Below are 16,421 nucleotides of genomic sequence, written 5' to 3'. Positions count from 1 at the left end.
CGCGGGGTGTCGGTATGTAAAGCGCTGGGCGGGGCCTGGGCGCGATGCAAATGAGGGGGGAGGGGTCTGCGCTGACCCCGCCTCCCTCCCCCGCAGCTGGGGCCAGCGGTGCCAAGCGCAGCTGGACGCGCGGCAGCAGCTGGGCGAGTGACAGCCCGGCTCCGCGCGCCGCGGCCGCCAGAGCCGGCGCAGGGCGAGCGCCGCGGCCCCGAGCGGCAGCAGCGGCCGCCGCCTCCCGCGCCTCCCGCGCTTCCCGGGCCCGCAGCCCGCGCTCCCCGGCCGGCCGCTCTCGGGCTCCCGCTCCCCGCGCGCAAGATGGCTGACCCGGCTGCGGGGCCGGCGCCGAGCGAGGGCGAGGAGAGCACCGTGCGCTTCGCCCGCAAAGGCGCGCTCCGCCAGAAGAACGTGCACGAGGTGAAGAACCACAAATTCACCGCCCGCTTCTTCAAGCAGCCCACCTTCTGCAGCCACTGCACCGACTTCATCTGGTGAGAGCGCGCCGCGCACGGCTCCCGCCGGGCCCCGAGGGCAGCGCCGCGCGCGGGACCCCCTGTCCGCGCCCCCCGCGCGCCCGCCGGGACCCCGCGCCCCGGCTCCCCGCTCCGGACCCTTCCGGCCCGGACTCCCTGGTGAACAGTCCTGCGAGCGTCCTGTTCCCCGGCCCCAGACGGCCGCAGCGAGGCGCCTCCTGCCCTCTCTCGCTCGCGGTCGCCTCCGGAGCTGGCCCGGAGCGCGGGGTGTCTGTCCCTCCCCGGAAGGGCAGCGCCTCGGGTGCCCTCTCGCCCAGCGTTCGCTATCTCGCCGCCTTCTTCGGAGCGCGGGGCGCCCTCACCCCCAGCCCTCTTTGCCGGGGGCAGCGCTCCGGGGCCCTCTCTCTGTCTCCCGCGGGCATGGGGTATCCTTTCCTCCTTGTGTCTCCGGGGCAGCGCCCTGTGTTATTTCTTATTGCGCCTCTCCGGGGGCCTGGGTTCCCCTTTCCACTCCTCAGACCTCCCCCCACTCACATCACGGCGGGCCCCTTTTTCCCCCCTGTCCCTCCAGGCGCAGGGCGTCCTTTTTCCCTTCCCAGTCCCCCGGGGGACACCAACGCCCGCCGCGGGGTCCCTCTCATCCTCCCTCTGGATGCGTCTTTATCTCTTCCCTTTCCCTGAAGGTACTCGGGGCATTTCTGGTGGCAGATCTCTCGCCTGCCTTCCGCCCCCACTCCGACGGAAACGCTCCCCCCATCCCGCCACCTGGTGGTCGCAGCCTCCTCTCTTCTGCCGGGGTGAGGGGAGGTGGTGGTTACCGCCGGGCCCCCCAAAAGCGGAAGACTCTTGGGCATCCGCCTGTGGCTGGGAGGTTGCACCTGGGGTTGAGGGCCAGGGGGAAGGGGGTGGAACTAGCTGGTGGCCGGGTCCCTCGGGCTTCCTGACATGCCTCCTTCTGCTTTTGCAGGGGCTTCGGGAAGCAGGGATTCCAGTGTCAAGGTAGGCTCTGGGGCTCTGGGAATGCTGTTTGTGGAAAGAGAGGATGAAAAAGACTTTGTAGAAGTGAATGAGTTAGGCAGAGTGAAGGAACCACATTTGTCAGAGTGACCTTCCGGGCTAGGAATTCTTCACCACAAAAGGGTCCTTTTAAGGGGTGTGTGTATATGGGCCCGTGATGCTAAGTCTAGGAAAGGCTGGTGGAGCTGGAGGCCCTAAAAGCCAAGGAAGTACATCCTCCCTTTCTCCTTTCACAGCATGGGAAGAGTCAAAACAGGTCTCCTGACCCCATCCTGGCACGGCCAGCCCTGCTGCAGGAGGGCGTGTCTCTAGGGGCCGTTTTCTGCCCGTTCCCTGCTCGTTGCCCTTCCTCATCTCCCAGAGTGAGGCTCTGCCTCTCCCCTTGCCTCACAGAGGTCTCTGCAGGTGGCCACCTCCTCTGCAGATGGTGCATCCCCTAGAAAGGCGACTGTGGTTGTCCCCTGGGAATCCTCCTTCTCTCAAAGAAGTGGTTCCAGATGGTGTGCCTCGCAGGTCCTGATTTAAACTGCTCGCTCTATCTTATGGGTGGATACAGGAAGGACTCCTAGTGACTGGTTTCCTGAGTCCTTGCATCTGGTTTGAAATTCTTGGCTCCAACCAGTGATGTCCACTATAATAGTGGTGACTTTTGATCATGTGTAAGGTGGCCTCAGCTGTCTCTGGGGCTAGTGTCTAAAAGCCAGGTTGCCAGTTGGCTCTCCGGGACTAAATCACCTGCAGACTTCTTTAACCCTCAGGATGTCTTAAACATTTTGTGAATTTGATGTCAGCGTTTTAGGACTGGGGGATTTTACATATAATCTGATTTTCCAGCTTCCACTTTGTTGAGAAACGGTCCCACTTCCATGTTAGAACAGTTGTTTGGAGCTGAGAACACCCGTTTTTGTAGGCAGAACATGCATTCACTATTTTTGTTTCAGTTGATCCCAGCCAGGCCTGTTTCACCCATTTCTGGTCCCTGCAGGCGTGTGAGTTTGCAACCTCTGATCTGGAAAGTTTGTTTGTGCTCCCCTCGTGTCCTCCTTCCCCCGCTTCCCCCACGCCAGGTGCATTTGAGTTTGGTGAGAAATGGCACATTTCTGGGGTGTGTCTTAGGGGCAAATTGACCACCTGGGGAGCTGGATTTGGATCAGAAGAAAGCATTTGAGCCTTGAAGAGTCTGAGCTGTGACTTAGCACTAACTGACGGTTTTGCTGTCGCACCTCCACCCTCCAGGGAAAAATAAAGTGATCCCTGGTGAGTGTAGGTGGCATTGCCAGTTGTGCAGAATGCCCACTTGCTCACAGCAAGTCATTGCTGTCCTCTGAGATGCATGCATTGCTCTCACCTGAGATCTGGGGCAGGGTGGGCTCAGCCAGTGAGCCTTGCAAACCTACCCAGCTCCTCTTAACCAAAATTTGGGGGGCTTGGTTTCATGCACCACACCAGAGGACTTCCCAAATCCCTTTAAGTGGCAACAGCTTAGGCTCTGGTGCCAACAGTTTGGATTGTTTTCTAGAACTTTGTCTGATCCCTCAAATAAGATACTGATGGCATTTTGATGCTGGGATGCGTAATTTCTTCTTTGAGGTTGCCTTTCACTTCCGTGAATAGTTTCTGTCTTTGTCTCTTGCTGAGGCTGGGGGTGATTTTTAAACATTTTTATGGCTGCTCTCCTATGCCACCTGCTCTGCAGTTATTGGTGTTTGGGAAAGTCACTTTGGAGTGTGCAGGGCATGACACATTTGAAGCAGGAGATCCTTTTATTCAAAGCCTGGAAAGTGATAGGAATTTTCTAGTGCAATGAGACAACAGCAGAATTAAAGTTTGTAATGAAATATGGACACTTTAGAGGTAGGAATGTCAGTTTTTTAAAATCATCTTTCTTTTTCTCCTCTGTCCCTGAGAGGCAGTATAGAGTAGTGGGCATGTGCACAGGCTACCAGGCAAGTCACTGTGGGTTCGAATCCTGGCTTCAAGACTTCCTAGGCATAGCCATGCTGTACCTCAGGGTCCTTATGTATAAAACGCGTCCAATTATAGTACCTACCTTAGAGGTGCTGAGCAATTCCATGTTGTCGCAATATCTAAGATGCTTGGACCAGAGTTTGGCACAGAGTAAGCACTCAGAAAATATCAGCTCTTTTGGTGTCCTCAGACTACCCCAATGGTGGGGCAGCTGGTGTGAGAGAAGACTGTCTCTGCAGGGTTGCTTTGCTATGGAACCGGCTGCCAGGTAAGAATCCAAATCCAGCTGTGAGCATCTGGTCTATGTTGCTGCTTTGACAGCCTATATCATTTGGATGGGAGTGGGGAGGAGCGAGAGACTGAGGTAGAGCAGATTGGCAGCCCCTTAGACTGAGGTGCTTCGGATGGGGACATCCAGGAAGGAGGGAAGTTTATCCCTGGGACTAATTCTGGAACCACAGAGGAATTTCTTATTCTATGATTATTTTTGGTACCAGATATTTCCTCTTAAAGTGAATCTACTTAAAACGGGATCAACATTTTATAGAAACATGTTTTATTCTCTCACCTAAGTCAGTGGTCCAGAGCACTGGGGCCTTAGTAGGTTCCTCTCAGCTTTCTGCTCTATCATTCCTAGGGAGGGACAATTATCTCATGGTCCAAGGAGCATGCTAGACTCTCCAATCATACATCCTCCTTTCTGCTAGCAGGAATGAGGAAAGGGGTAAAGAAAGGCAAAGGACCACATGCTCTGTGTCGCTTACAGAAGTTACCTCAAGATGCTTCTGCCTGTATCCTATTAGCTAGAACTTAATCATATACCCACACTTTGCTGCAATAAAGCATATGGGAAATGCAATGTTAGTTTCAGGTAACCATGTTCCCAGCTAAAAGCTGGTGGTAGGGGCTGGTATTTTCATTTCAAAAGTAGAAGCAGAGAGAGGATATAGTCTCTGCCACTCTTGGGTAGGAGGAGCATAAGGCAAGGAAACCACTGAGAGCTGCCTGCATGCTCCATTATGCTGCCGTAAAAATTGGGGATGCTGGTATGGTTTGGGAGAGGAAGGATGGAAAGTCCATAAACCATGGGAAATTATGGATTTCTGTGTGCTCAGGGGAGCTTAAGAATAGATTTCTCACTTTTGTACTGCTAGAGGACAAAACTTGAGGTTGCTGCCACATAATTTCTCCCTGTTTGTTTCCACTCTATTTTTTATAAAACCACTCTCTGGGAGGTAGCTTAAGACTGTCTCAGGTGGCCGGGGACTGAGGCTGAGGATCCCTGCGGGGAAACTGCTTAAATTCTGGATTAAAAGCAGGACCCTTTAGACAAGCAAGGAAGACTTCTCTGTGGCATTCTTTAGAGAAGCCTAGAACCTGAATTTGTGCCTTTGCTGTAATTAAGACAAGCCATTAAGTGGAATTATACTCTTACCCTAAGAAGACTTTGCAGTTTGGCAGAGAGAAAAACTTTTATTTTATTTTTTATTTTTTAAAGGAAGTCACTTCAGTAGAATTAGAGAGGCAGTAAAAATAGAGATTCATAATTCATAGCATGGGGTTGAAGTCAGATAGAACTGGGTTTGAATCTCTGATCTGCCACCTACTCACAATGTGACTTTGGGCAAATCACCACCCTGTAGTAGCCTTGGTCTCCTCATCTGTAAAGTTAGGTTAATAGTATCTACCTCTAGAGTTATGGTGAGCAGTAACGAGGTAGTGCGAGAGAAATACCCACGTTAAGTATCAGTGACTCTAAGTGAGATCATCATTATTACTTGATTAGCTGTAGGAAACTGTGTCAAAAGGGGACAGAGTTAATTCTAGAACTCGTTAAATGACTATGCCTCTTTTGTGTACGTAGATGGGTTTATTCTGAGGCTATTTTTTCTTCATAGGCTTTGGGCAACACCAGTGAATACACAGCTCAGTGTCTGGGGCCAAAGAGCCAGGATTGGCTAGCATTTTGTCTTTCCTTGTGAGAAAGTTCTGAACTTGCCACAGACTTTCTAGACAAAACCCAGTGCACTAATTTTCTGATGACGAAGAGCTAGAATTGATGATTATAATGAGTAAATCAACTCTTTCCTTTCCTGTGCAGATTAAAAAACAAGTTTTTTAAACTTCTAATTGAAATTATTTTCAAAAAACCCTACATCATGGATCCAATCATTATTGTTTTCATCAATATCAACACTACAGAATATGTTATTTTAGTGTGTAGTTAACACATGTTGATTAGAATATACACTTCTTTTTACGAGAAATGAACCGAAGGCTAATTTTATTTTTGGCATAGTTTTCCCTATGAGCTTATAATATGACGTGGTGCACTTCAGATTGCCCTTTTTTCAGTAAAATCATAAAGAGGATGATTTTTTAAAAAATCACCAAGTCAGGCTGCAAGTTATTAGAGGTGGCTTCTATTCTACTTCTTTTCTTTCCAGAAGCAGATCTCAGAGGTCTCTGAGCCAAACTCCACTCACATTTTGGCTTATTCTGAATGTGTTCTGTTGGATTTCAGGCCCAATGTCTTGACTGAAATAAGAATCTTCGAGTGGGTTACTGTTGGGTCTTAAAAAGCAGGACTGATTTGTTGGAGAGGCAAGAACAAATTCATTCTGTAGAGCACTCAGGGGAAGCCTGAAGCTTTGTCACTGGGCAACAGAATGCCTTTCCAAGTAAATATGGAAAATATGACCTTTGAAAATCTAGTTGATATGATATACGTGTTCTTAGAAAATAATTTTTTAAAGTATACTATTTCTGAGTACTAGTGATACTCCAGGTACTGCCCAGAAGCACAGATAGCATGTTTATAGTGTATCTAGGTCAATAAAGAAAAAGATAGAAGAGAAGGATTTTGGTCAAAAGATAAACTGAAGGTTTGAAAATAATTTATACACATTTGTGCTGTTGGGGTCTTTCTCTTTCTCCTCTCTTCCTGTCTCTGCCTATCTTTCTATCTCTATCTTACTCTCTCCATATGCATGCACGCACACATGTAAAAAGATCAGTGTGTCATGATTTTGAGAATATGCATCTTCTTTTAATACTTTTCAGCTACAGGTAGCCAAAGTACTAAGTAAAATTAAAAACTTACCTTCTGGACTTTTGACTCTGCAGTCCAATTAATTCTTGGGTGAGCAGGAAGATCAGCTGAAAAGTTTATCATCTCTGGCTGATGCCTTCAAAGGCTCAGTCCCTTATCATTTTTGGCATTAGATCTAATATCATGAATTCTCTGACTTTATTAATCCAATATACCTATTGAAATTGTGTGATAGTCCATAGATAAAATGTTGGCCTTTTCATAGAGAATAAAATCTCTGCAGTGTTTGCATATGGCATTTGGAGGTGTGATAGCTGCTTGAAAATCCAGTAGGAAATCTGTCTTTTCACTACATCTATCCATTCATCCATCCGTCTGTCCTTCCATCCATTTTTTCATTTATCCATGCCTCCATTTATCCATCCATCCATTCATCCAGGCATCCATGCATTCATCCATCTATCTATCATCTTTCCATTCATCTTTCTAAGAAGTATTTACTGATCAAGTTTTATGTGTCAGGATCTATTTTAGATGGCAGGAATACAGTGGTGAATAAGGTTCAGAAGATCCCTACTATCATGGAGTTTACAGTGTAGTGGGGGGAGATCAGACATTTTACAGATCATTGCACCAATATTTAACTTTGCTTTTGTTAAGTACTTGAAGAAAATGTACTGGGTGCTATGAGAATGTATAATGGTTGGCAGTGCAGTCAGGGAATATTTTGGTCTGGTAATTAAAAGAAAACACCAACTTCCCGTCCCATTCTCTTAGGTAATTGGAGAAAGTCTGAGTTATCAAGGAGCCAGAGCTAAATATTTGTATTGTGAAATTGCTCAGACTCTGGATAAAGATTTGCAAGAGGCTTATCTTTGTGACATCTGTGGAGAAGCCCTGTATCTTTATTTGTGCCATGGCTGCAAGTAAGATGAGTATTTGGTAGAACTAGATTATTACCTTAAGATGGCTTCTCTCTGAGTTTGACAGACAGAGAACTTCATCCCTTCTTAGTAAACTCAGATAATGAGCTGACTTCCTTTTTGTTCAGGGGTTGCAGTTTGAGGTAGCTGTTCCAAAGCAGAAAAAAATCAGACAATTTCAAAGATGGAGAAGCAACTCTGAGCCAGCAGATTGAAAATATATAAAAAGAGAGAGCAAAGCATTTTAGTGACAGGCATTTGTGATCTGAGCGATTTTCAGGGGCATAGGCTTACTCACATGACCTCCCAAATACCATCCTCACCCTGGGTCCATCCCTGATATATTACAACTGTTCGTTCCTTTGGCTTAGGCAGTGTTTTCTCTTGTTGGGAGACAATTTTTAAGTAGTTTCACAATAAACAACATTGAATCACATATGGAGAAAGATCCTTTGTCAATTCTCTTTCTAAGAAGAAAGTCTCACTTTGGTGCTAACATGTCTTTAACACCTCTCTAACACTAATCTGGGCACTTAATAAATATTCATTGAGTACTCTTTATTTTTTATTACAAAGAAACTACAAGGAATTATGAGACCATAAACATATGTTAGTTTCTACCTGTAAACCAACTGTTTTTTTTTTTTTTTGCACTTTTATGTAATGTTGATCCTGGGCCTGTTCTAACGCTGGGCTTGATTTTGAACTGGTTGTTCCTCCTTGTGAATAGGGAGAGTTCAGTGTCTTTCCTGGAAATGTTTGGTGTTGGAAGGAAGCTCAGTGTTCCAGAGGGTTGAAAGGCATAGGAGCAATAGGGTCTGGCAGGGTCTGGTTGTGACGGTAGCTTTTATTCAGAAGTATCTTTAAATCAATACCATTGCCACTGCCACCTTTTGATTGTCCTTTGTCCTGCTTGTTTGTGTCTCCCAGGTATCTCCTTTTCCCTCAGCCCACATGTAGAAAATTGCCCTGTGAGTCAGAAGGGGAACTCACACTCAGGCCAGAAGGATTCTGATCCTCTTCTGTTGAGTCTTTGCATTTGCTAAGTAGATGGAAATTAAGTGGTTCAGGATTTGCAACATCACTACTTCAAGAACAACCATGTTTCTGGGGGAATTCTAGCACTCTCGTTTCTTTCACCTTGCTACTGCCCAGAGACCCAACCTTGGGCTTCCAGAGAGGCATTATAAAATTTGGCATGAGAGTTCAGGCTCAAAAATCAAACAGACCTGATTTTAAACCCTGGCTTTCTCGCTATGACTCTGTGACCCTGGGGTGGGTAAAACATGATCCTCCTTTATCCACCCACCCATCCACCTGTCCATCCCTCCATGTACCCAGCTATTCTTCCATCCACCCATTCACCTGTCCATCTAGCATCTGTCCATCCATCCATTCATTCAATAAATATTTACTGAGTGCCTGCCATGTGTCAGGTACATTTCTAGGCATGGGAACTAGAGCAGTGAACACAACAGAGTCCCTGCCTTCATGGAATTTACATTTTAGTAGATGGAGAGCAGCAACAAATAAATGACATAGAACAAATCTATTGTGCAATATGGGCTTTGAAAGGAAATAAGAGACTGTCCCTGCACTTGAAGATTCTTCTCCTTTTCTTTAGGGAGAAGAGCACATGTCCAATTAGTTCTGAGACATAATGAAAAGTGCTACACCAAGGGTGTAAAAACGCTTTGGCATCCCTACTCCTTCCGGGAGGGGTGGAGAAGATTCCACAGAGGCGGTGACATTTGGAAGCAGTCTCAGAGCAGGAGTAGGAGTTCCCAGATTGACAAGGTGGTGGAGGCAGGGGAGGGCATTTCAGGCAGAGGACAGCACAGGTTGGGATGTGGAGGAGAAAGAACAGGATACACGCAGGGAACAGGAAGTCGAGCGTGTGAGGGAGGAACAGGTGGGAGACGAACGTCACATAGGAGGGTCTGGACCTGTGGGGGCAGTGAAGTGACTAGGAAGTGGCTAGTTGTCACTATTTTAAAATGGGATGTGTGGGGGTGAGTGAAATGGCCAAATATTTGAAAAAGAGGAGCATGAGATGCATTTGGAAACAGTCACTGCCACGACTCAAATCCTGAGCTTCCAGGCTTGTGGGGTTGGAGGTCAGGTAGGAGAAACTGAAATGGCCATTTAGGAACAGCGAGGGAGTGCCACCAGAGCATCTAGGGGATGTTGCTATTTTTCACATCCCGAAGAGACATTTGGAATTTCGTGTCAGTCGTACTCTTGATTTTTCTATTTTGGGGGCTGGTTACTAGGTTATTTTTATGGTTCTAACAATAGCGATAGCTCTCTTCACTGCATCCTCAGGCATGGAGGACCACAGAAATTATTTCTCCTCTGAAAGGAATCCTCCCACACCTTCTCCCTCCCTACTGCTGTCACTTATCCAGCGGCTCAGTTTACTGAGCACGTGCTGCTTGGTGAAGACTGTGCTTTGGAGACAGAAAGGCATTAGCTCAAACCTTGGCTTCTTGCAATGGGACCTTGAGCAAGTTACTTAACCTCTTTGAGCATTTGTTTCTGCAGAGGTAAAAGGAAATAGTAACAGTATCTGGTTTATAGGAGGCATGTCAAGTGTTTCTTTAGCACCGTGCCTAACATACAGTAAGCATGTGATGAACAGCAGCTCGCATTTCTGTTCTTCCTAGGACTGGCTCTGTCCCTGTCCTTACTGAGTTTATAGGGAGGCAAGATAAATGCTCCCAAATCAAGGACACAATGTAAGAATGGATGTGCTTACATGTTGGAGTCAATAGCATTCGCCGCACCTTACAGTGGATCTGAGGGAGAAATGCTGAGCTGGGGCTGGAGAGGTGGTTTGAACATGAGTAAGGGCAGTGCTTTCTCAGAAACTCTTTCCTGGCTTGTGATGCTTTAATTTGTGGGAAACCTAAGAGAGTGGAATTGAAATCTGTGATCATCCCTTTTCTTGGCCTCATTTTGAAAATGTATAGATAGTGTTTCAACGTTAAAGAGATTTTGGACTATTTCACCTTTTAAATTTGGGTTCCTTCACCCTTTGAGTGGAATGTTTATGTGCTCTTTTGGGTTGAAGAAGCTGGTGGATAATGTGGGTGCAGGTGTAGGGTGAAGTCTGCAGGACTATTGCTTGTCTTGTTGTGATAGTGGAGATGGTGATTTTTATGGGGTAGTTCTACATTGAAGGTCTTCCTTCCTTCCCTAAAGGTGAGGACCATTCTTTAGGGTTTAGGCAGTGCTGCACATAAGAATTTTGATAGTTATCTGAATTTTTTTGGTGGATAGTTTTTGATAGTTATCTGGATAAATTTTGTGGCAAAATTTATGGCTAGGGATATTGATAATTCTATCTGGGCCCAACAGTGCACTTAAGGAAGTAGGATTGGAATATACAGTGGTGAGAGACCTCTTTATTTCAGCTGGATATCCATCTTTTGGTGGCTGGATTTCTTTTTTAAAAAATTCATTATTAATATTATTTTTGATTGACAAATCATAATTGTGTACATTTATGGGGTACAGTGTGCTGTTTTGATATAAGTATACAATGTGGCATGATTAAATCAAGCTAATTAACATATCCATCACCTTGCTTGCCTATAATTGTTTATGGTGAGACATTCAAAATTTACTGTCTTAATGTTTGAAATATATGAAACATTATTATTGACTGTAGTCACTTTGCTATGCAGTACATCTCAAAACCCATTCCTCTTGTCTATCTGAAATTTTGTACCATTTTATTAACATCTCCGCATTCCCTTCCTTCCATTCCCTCAAGCCTCTGGTAACCATCGTTCTACTCTCTACTTCTAAGAGTTCAGCTTTATTAGATTTCGCATGTAAGTGAGATCACGCAGCCTTTGTCTTTCTGTGCCTGGCTTATTTCACTGAGCATAATGTCCTCAGATTCATCCATGTTGTCACAAATAACAGGATTCCCACTCTCCTCCCTTTTAGGGCTGAATAGCATTTCATTGTATATATAAACCACATTTTCTTTATCCATTTATCCATTGATGGACACTTAGGTTGTTTCCATATCTTGGCTTTTGTGAATAATGCTCCAGTGAACATGGGAGAGCAGATATCCCTTCAACATATTGATTTCAGTTCCTTTGGATATGTACCCAGAAGTGGGATTACTAGATCATATGTAGTTCTATTTTTAGTCTTTTGAGGGACCTCCATACCTTTTTCCATAATCTTTGTACTAACTTACATTCCCACCAACATTGCATAACAGTTCCCTTTTCTTCATATCCTGTCCAACACTTATCTTTCATCTTTTTGATAAAAGCCATTCCAATAGCTTCGAGGTGATATCTCATTTTGGTTTAAATTTGTATCTCCCTAATGATAAGTGATACTGAGCATTTTTTAATGTACTTATTGGCCATTTGTATGTCTTCCTTTGAGAAATGTCTGTTCAGGTCCTGTGCTCATTTTTTATGTATTTTTTTGGCAGCTGGCTGATACAGGGATCACATCCTGGACCTTGGTGTTATCAGCACCATGCTCTAATCAACCAAGCTAACTGACCAGCCCTGTGCTAATTTTTAAAATTGGGTTATTTGTTTTCTTGCTATTGAGTTGTTTGAGTTCCTTACATATTTTGGACTTAACCTCTTATCAGATGTATGGTTTGCAAATATTTTCTCCCATTCTGTGGGTTATCTCTTTTCATTGTTTCCATTGCTGTACAAAAGCTTTTTAGTTTGATCCCATCCCATTTGTATCTTTTTGAGTGTGTTGCCTGTGCTTTTGGAGTCCTAGCCAAAAAATCATTGCCCAGACCAATGTTGTAGAGCTTTCCCCCTATGCTTTCTTCTAGTAGTTTTATAGTTTCAGGTCTTATACTTAAGTCTTTAATCCATTTTGATTGATTTCTGAATATGGTGTAAAATAAGGGTCTGATTCCATTTTTCTGCGTGTGGATATCCAGGTTTCCCAACACCATTTACTGAGGAGACTGTTCTTTCCCCATTGTGTGTTTTTGGAGCTTTTATCAAAAGTCAGTTGACCATAAATGTGTAGGTTTATTTCTGAGTTTTCTATCCTGTTCTGTTAGTCAGTGTGTCTGTTTTTACGCCATACTATGCTGTTTTGATTATAGTCACTTTATAATATGCTTTGAAATCAGGGAGTGTGATGCTTCCAGCTCTGTTCTTTTTGCTCAAGATTGTTTTGGCTATTGGGGTTCTTTTGCAATTCCATACAAATTTAAGAATTGTTTATTCCATTTCTGTGAAAAATGACTTTAAAATTTTGATAGGGATTACATTTAATCTGTAGATTGCTTTGGGTAGTGTGGACATTTTCACGATATTTGTTATTCCAATCCATGAACACAGGTTATCTTTCCACTTATTTGTGTCTTCTTCAATGTCTTTCATCAGTGTTTTACTGTTTTCAGTATATGGGTCTTTTAACTCCTTGGTTAAGTTGACACCTACGTATTTATTTATTTTTGCTATTGTAAATGACGCTGTTTTCTTAATTTCCTTTTCAGATAATTTGTTATTAGTATGTGGAAGTGCTACTGATTTTTGTATGCTGATTTTGTATCCAGCAACTGGACTGAGTTCTTTCATCAGCTCTAATAGTTTTTTGGCAGAGTCTTTAGAATTTTCTATATATAAGATCACGTTGTCAGCAAATAGAGATGATTTTACTTCTTCCTTTACTATTATGGTGCCTTTTCTTTCTTTCTCTTGCCTAATTGCTCTGGCTAGGACTTCTAGTACTATGTGTAAAAGAAGTGGTGAGAGTGAGCATCCTTGTGTTGTTCCTGATATTAGAGAAAAAGCTTTCAACTTTCCAGTGTTGAGAATCATGTTAGCTATGGGCTTGTCATATATGCCCTTTACTGTGTTGCAGTGCATTCTCTCAACACCTAATCTGTTAAGAGTTTTTTTTTTTTTTTATCATAAAAGGGTGTTGAATTTTGTCAAATGTATTTTCTGCAACTATTGATCATATTATTTTTATCCTTCATTTTGTTAATGTGGTGTATCACATTTATTGATTTGCATGTGTTGAACTATCCTTGCATCATAAAGATAAATCTCAGTTGACCATGGTGAATGATTCTTTTAATGTGTTCTTGAATTCGGTTTGCTAATATTTTGAGGATGTTTACATTTATTTTACTGGGAATATTGGCCTATGTAAGCTTTTTTTCTTATCGTGTCCTAGTCTGGCTTTGGGTAATGCTAGCCTCATAAAATGAGTTTGGAAATATTCCCTTTACTTTGGTTTTTTGGATGAGTTTGAGAAGATTTGGCATCCAGATCAAGAAACAGAACACTGCCAACACCCCCAAATCTCTCTCTCAATCCCTAGCGGGTCTCTTGAGAGTAATCAGTATCCTAACTTATTAACACCTCTGATTACTTTCACTTGTTCCTGAACTTCAAATAAATGGAATCATACAGAATGTTCTCTTTTATGTCTATGATAATTCACTTATGCCCACTTTTTTGTTGCATATATTACACTTTAATAAGAAATTTGAAAAGCATGTAGTTTTAAACTACTGAGGCTGAAATGTTAGTTGTGACTAATTCAGTTTTGCATTCAGAAGCAAAATCTGTATGGGAGACACCCACCTTCTGGAGTTGCCCATTGAGAGATGGTGCCATTTGCCTTCTTGGGGGGACATCTGCTTCCTGTTTCAATGTTGCCCATCGGTTGCAAACTGTACAACAAGGGAGCCAGGGCATTTTGACAATTTTCCTACCAAATAATTAAGCTCTGTTAATACCAGGAAAACCTGAGCTCACAAACTATTTTTAGGGCTTAAATTTTTAAAATTCTATACTAGTTAAGGTATTAGTAAGAATCTATTAAAGCTGCCATAACAGATAAGCCTTGATGTCTCTGTAGCTTGACAGAAAGGGATTTATTTCTCACTCGCATTATAGACTGATGCAGGTGATCCTGGTCAGGCAATCTTCACAGTCATGCAGGGCCCCAGGTCCTCTTCATTGGGCCAGTGGATGGGGAGAAGGGACGTGAGAAAGCATGCTCTTTTCACAACCACTTCAGCTCGGAAGGGATGCGGCTCACTTCTGTTCACATTCTGTTGCCCAGAACTCAGGCCCAGGGCCACACCAACTGCAGGGGGCTGCTGGGACACGTTGACTAGCTCTGTGTCCAGGAGGAAAAGAAAACAGGCTTTGGTGAACACAGCAAACCGTGCTCCAGTACCAGAAGCTCTGGTTTCCTTTTTTTTCCTTTGAGGTGGCATATCCAATTTTATCTCTCACTCAACCAGTAAAACTGAGATGTGAAATTCTAGACCTCTTTATCTTATCAAACATACTAGGATATGTTTGGGGGAGAACAAGGTCTGTTTGTTGTTACTAAAAAGTGAAATAAAGAAGCACTCTTTTCGTTTTTAGCTATTAGAACAATCTGGTTCTTATCAGAATTTCCAGTTTTTCAATCTCAGGATTCCTGCCTCTTGTGTTGCCAGTGGACATTACAGCACTTCTGTCTGAGTTGGGGGTGGGACCACCCACTTAGTTCTTGTCTTTTGCTCATTTCCGATCTCTCCTGTAAAAGAATCCTTTGGTGGTTCTAATTCCAGATATTTGACTAGATACCCAACAAATCAATGATATATTATTGTATAACAAAAAGCCTCCAAAGCTTAATGGCTTAAAATAATGACTCTTACTTAGCTCTAGTTTCTGTGGGTCAGTAATTCGGGCTGGGTTCAGCTGGGCAGTCGGTCTGATCTGGGTAGGGATTGGCTGCCATTGGTGGGGCTCATTCACATGCCTGGGGCCCCAGCTGGGATGCTGGGACAACTGGGGCCTTTCTCCAGGTGGTCTCTCATCTTTCAGTGGGCTAGCCCGAGCTTGGTCACGTGCTGATCGGTGTGTCCCCAGAGCATGAGCAGAGGCAACAGGGCTTCTTGAAGCCTAGGCTCAGAATTTGGCATAGTGTTGTTCCTGCCATATTCTATTAGTGAAAGCAAATCACAAGCTTACCCCAGAAATAAAGGAGGAAATAGAGGAGAGAATAGACTCTTGCTCTTGATGGGAGAAGCTGCAAATAACTTGTGACCTTTTTGGAACCTGCTACACCAATTTCACTGTGGCTCTTGGGATTGCTTAGCTCTCTAAAATATGCTCCAATATAGTGTGCATCTCCTGAAATGAACTTGATTGGATCTATGGCAGGCCTCAAGAGCTCACCGCTTACACCTGATAATAATAGTACCTACCTCATAGGGAAGTGGTAGTTTCAAATGAGATGCTATATGTAAAGGTGACAGCCCAGGACATGGTGCACATGAATCACTGAGTACTACCACCATTACTACTGAGCACTACCACCAAGTACTGCCATGATGACCACCTGGCACTGCTCTAGGAGCTTGAGATTCAGAGAAAAGAACACAGGCCCTGCTCTTGTGCACCATCCAGCCACCAGAGAGGAGAGCTGGGATTCACAGTGGAAACAGGACTTCATACTTCACCTTACTTCCCTTGTGCCGTACTCTCCTGAGTCACATGCCAACCTGAATTCCAAGGCTGGACCACACGGCTTCAACGCCTGTTGCCATTAACCCTTACGCCATGCTGCAGCTCCACTCTGGGAGGAGTTTTCTTGAATTCCTCTATGTGCTTTTTTAAAAAAAAATTTTAATTAAAAATTTTTTATTGATGGTACATATTTATGGGGTAAGAGCTGGCTATCAGCACCTGTGCCCAAGTTGTGGTGAGCAAATCAATGCTATCAGCATGCCCACCACCTCAAATTGCCATTATTCCCCGTGTCCTCCATCCAACCTCTCCCCAGTACCCCTCTCCTGCCCCCCCTGCTCTGTCCCAGCAACCCTAGGTCTGTTCTCTCCCTGTGCAAGTTCAACACACCACTATGGTCTTTCTACATGCATTTTTTAAACTGTGCATCATCATTCATTAGAGCGTCATGAAATCAATTTAGTAGGTCATGAGCACCATGAAAAAAATGGAATGT

At 44.3% G+C, this 16,421-nt stretch overlaps 1 protein-coding gene across 2 annotated transcripts in view; it reads left to right on the top strand.

The window, feature by feature from the left end:
- The first annotated feature begins 315 nt into the window (after window positions 1-315).
- The window catches only part of PRKCB (protein kinase C beta), a 329,464-nt gene continuing 313,358 nt past the window's right edge, over window positions 316-16,421 (top strand). For both annotated transcript variants that reach the window (XM_063099401.1, XM_063099400.1), the window contains exons 1-2: window positions 316-488; window positions 1,438-1,469. In XM_063099401.1, coding sequence (XP_062955471.1) covers window positions 316-488; window positions 1,438-1,469 — 205 coding nt within the window. The remainder of the gene's footprint in view (window positions 489-1,437; window positions 1,470-16,421) is intronic.

The sequence above is a fragment of the Cynocephalus volans genome, chromosome 6 (genome assembly GCF_027409185.1).
Source record: "Cynocephalus volans isolate mCynVol1 chromosome 6, mCynVol1.pri, whole genome shotgun sequence".
NCBI classification, from domain to species: domain Eukaryota; kingdom Metazoa; phylum Chordata; class Mammalia; order Dermoptera; family Cynocephalidae; genus Cynocephalus; species Cynocephalus volans.
The sequence above is the reverse complement of the archived record's forward strand: the minus strand, read 5'-3'. Positions and strand labels throughout refer to the sequence as shown.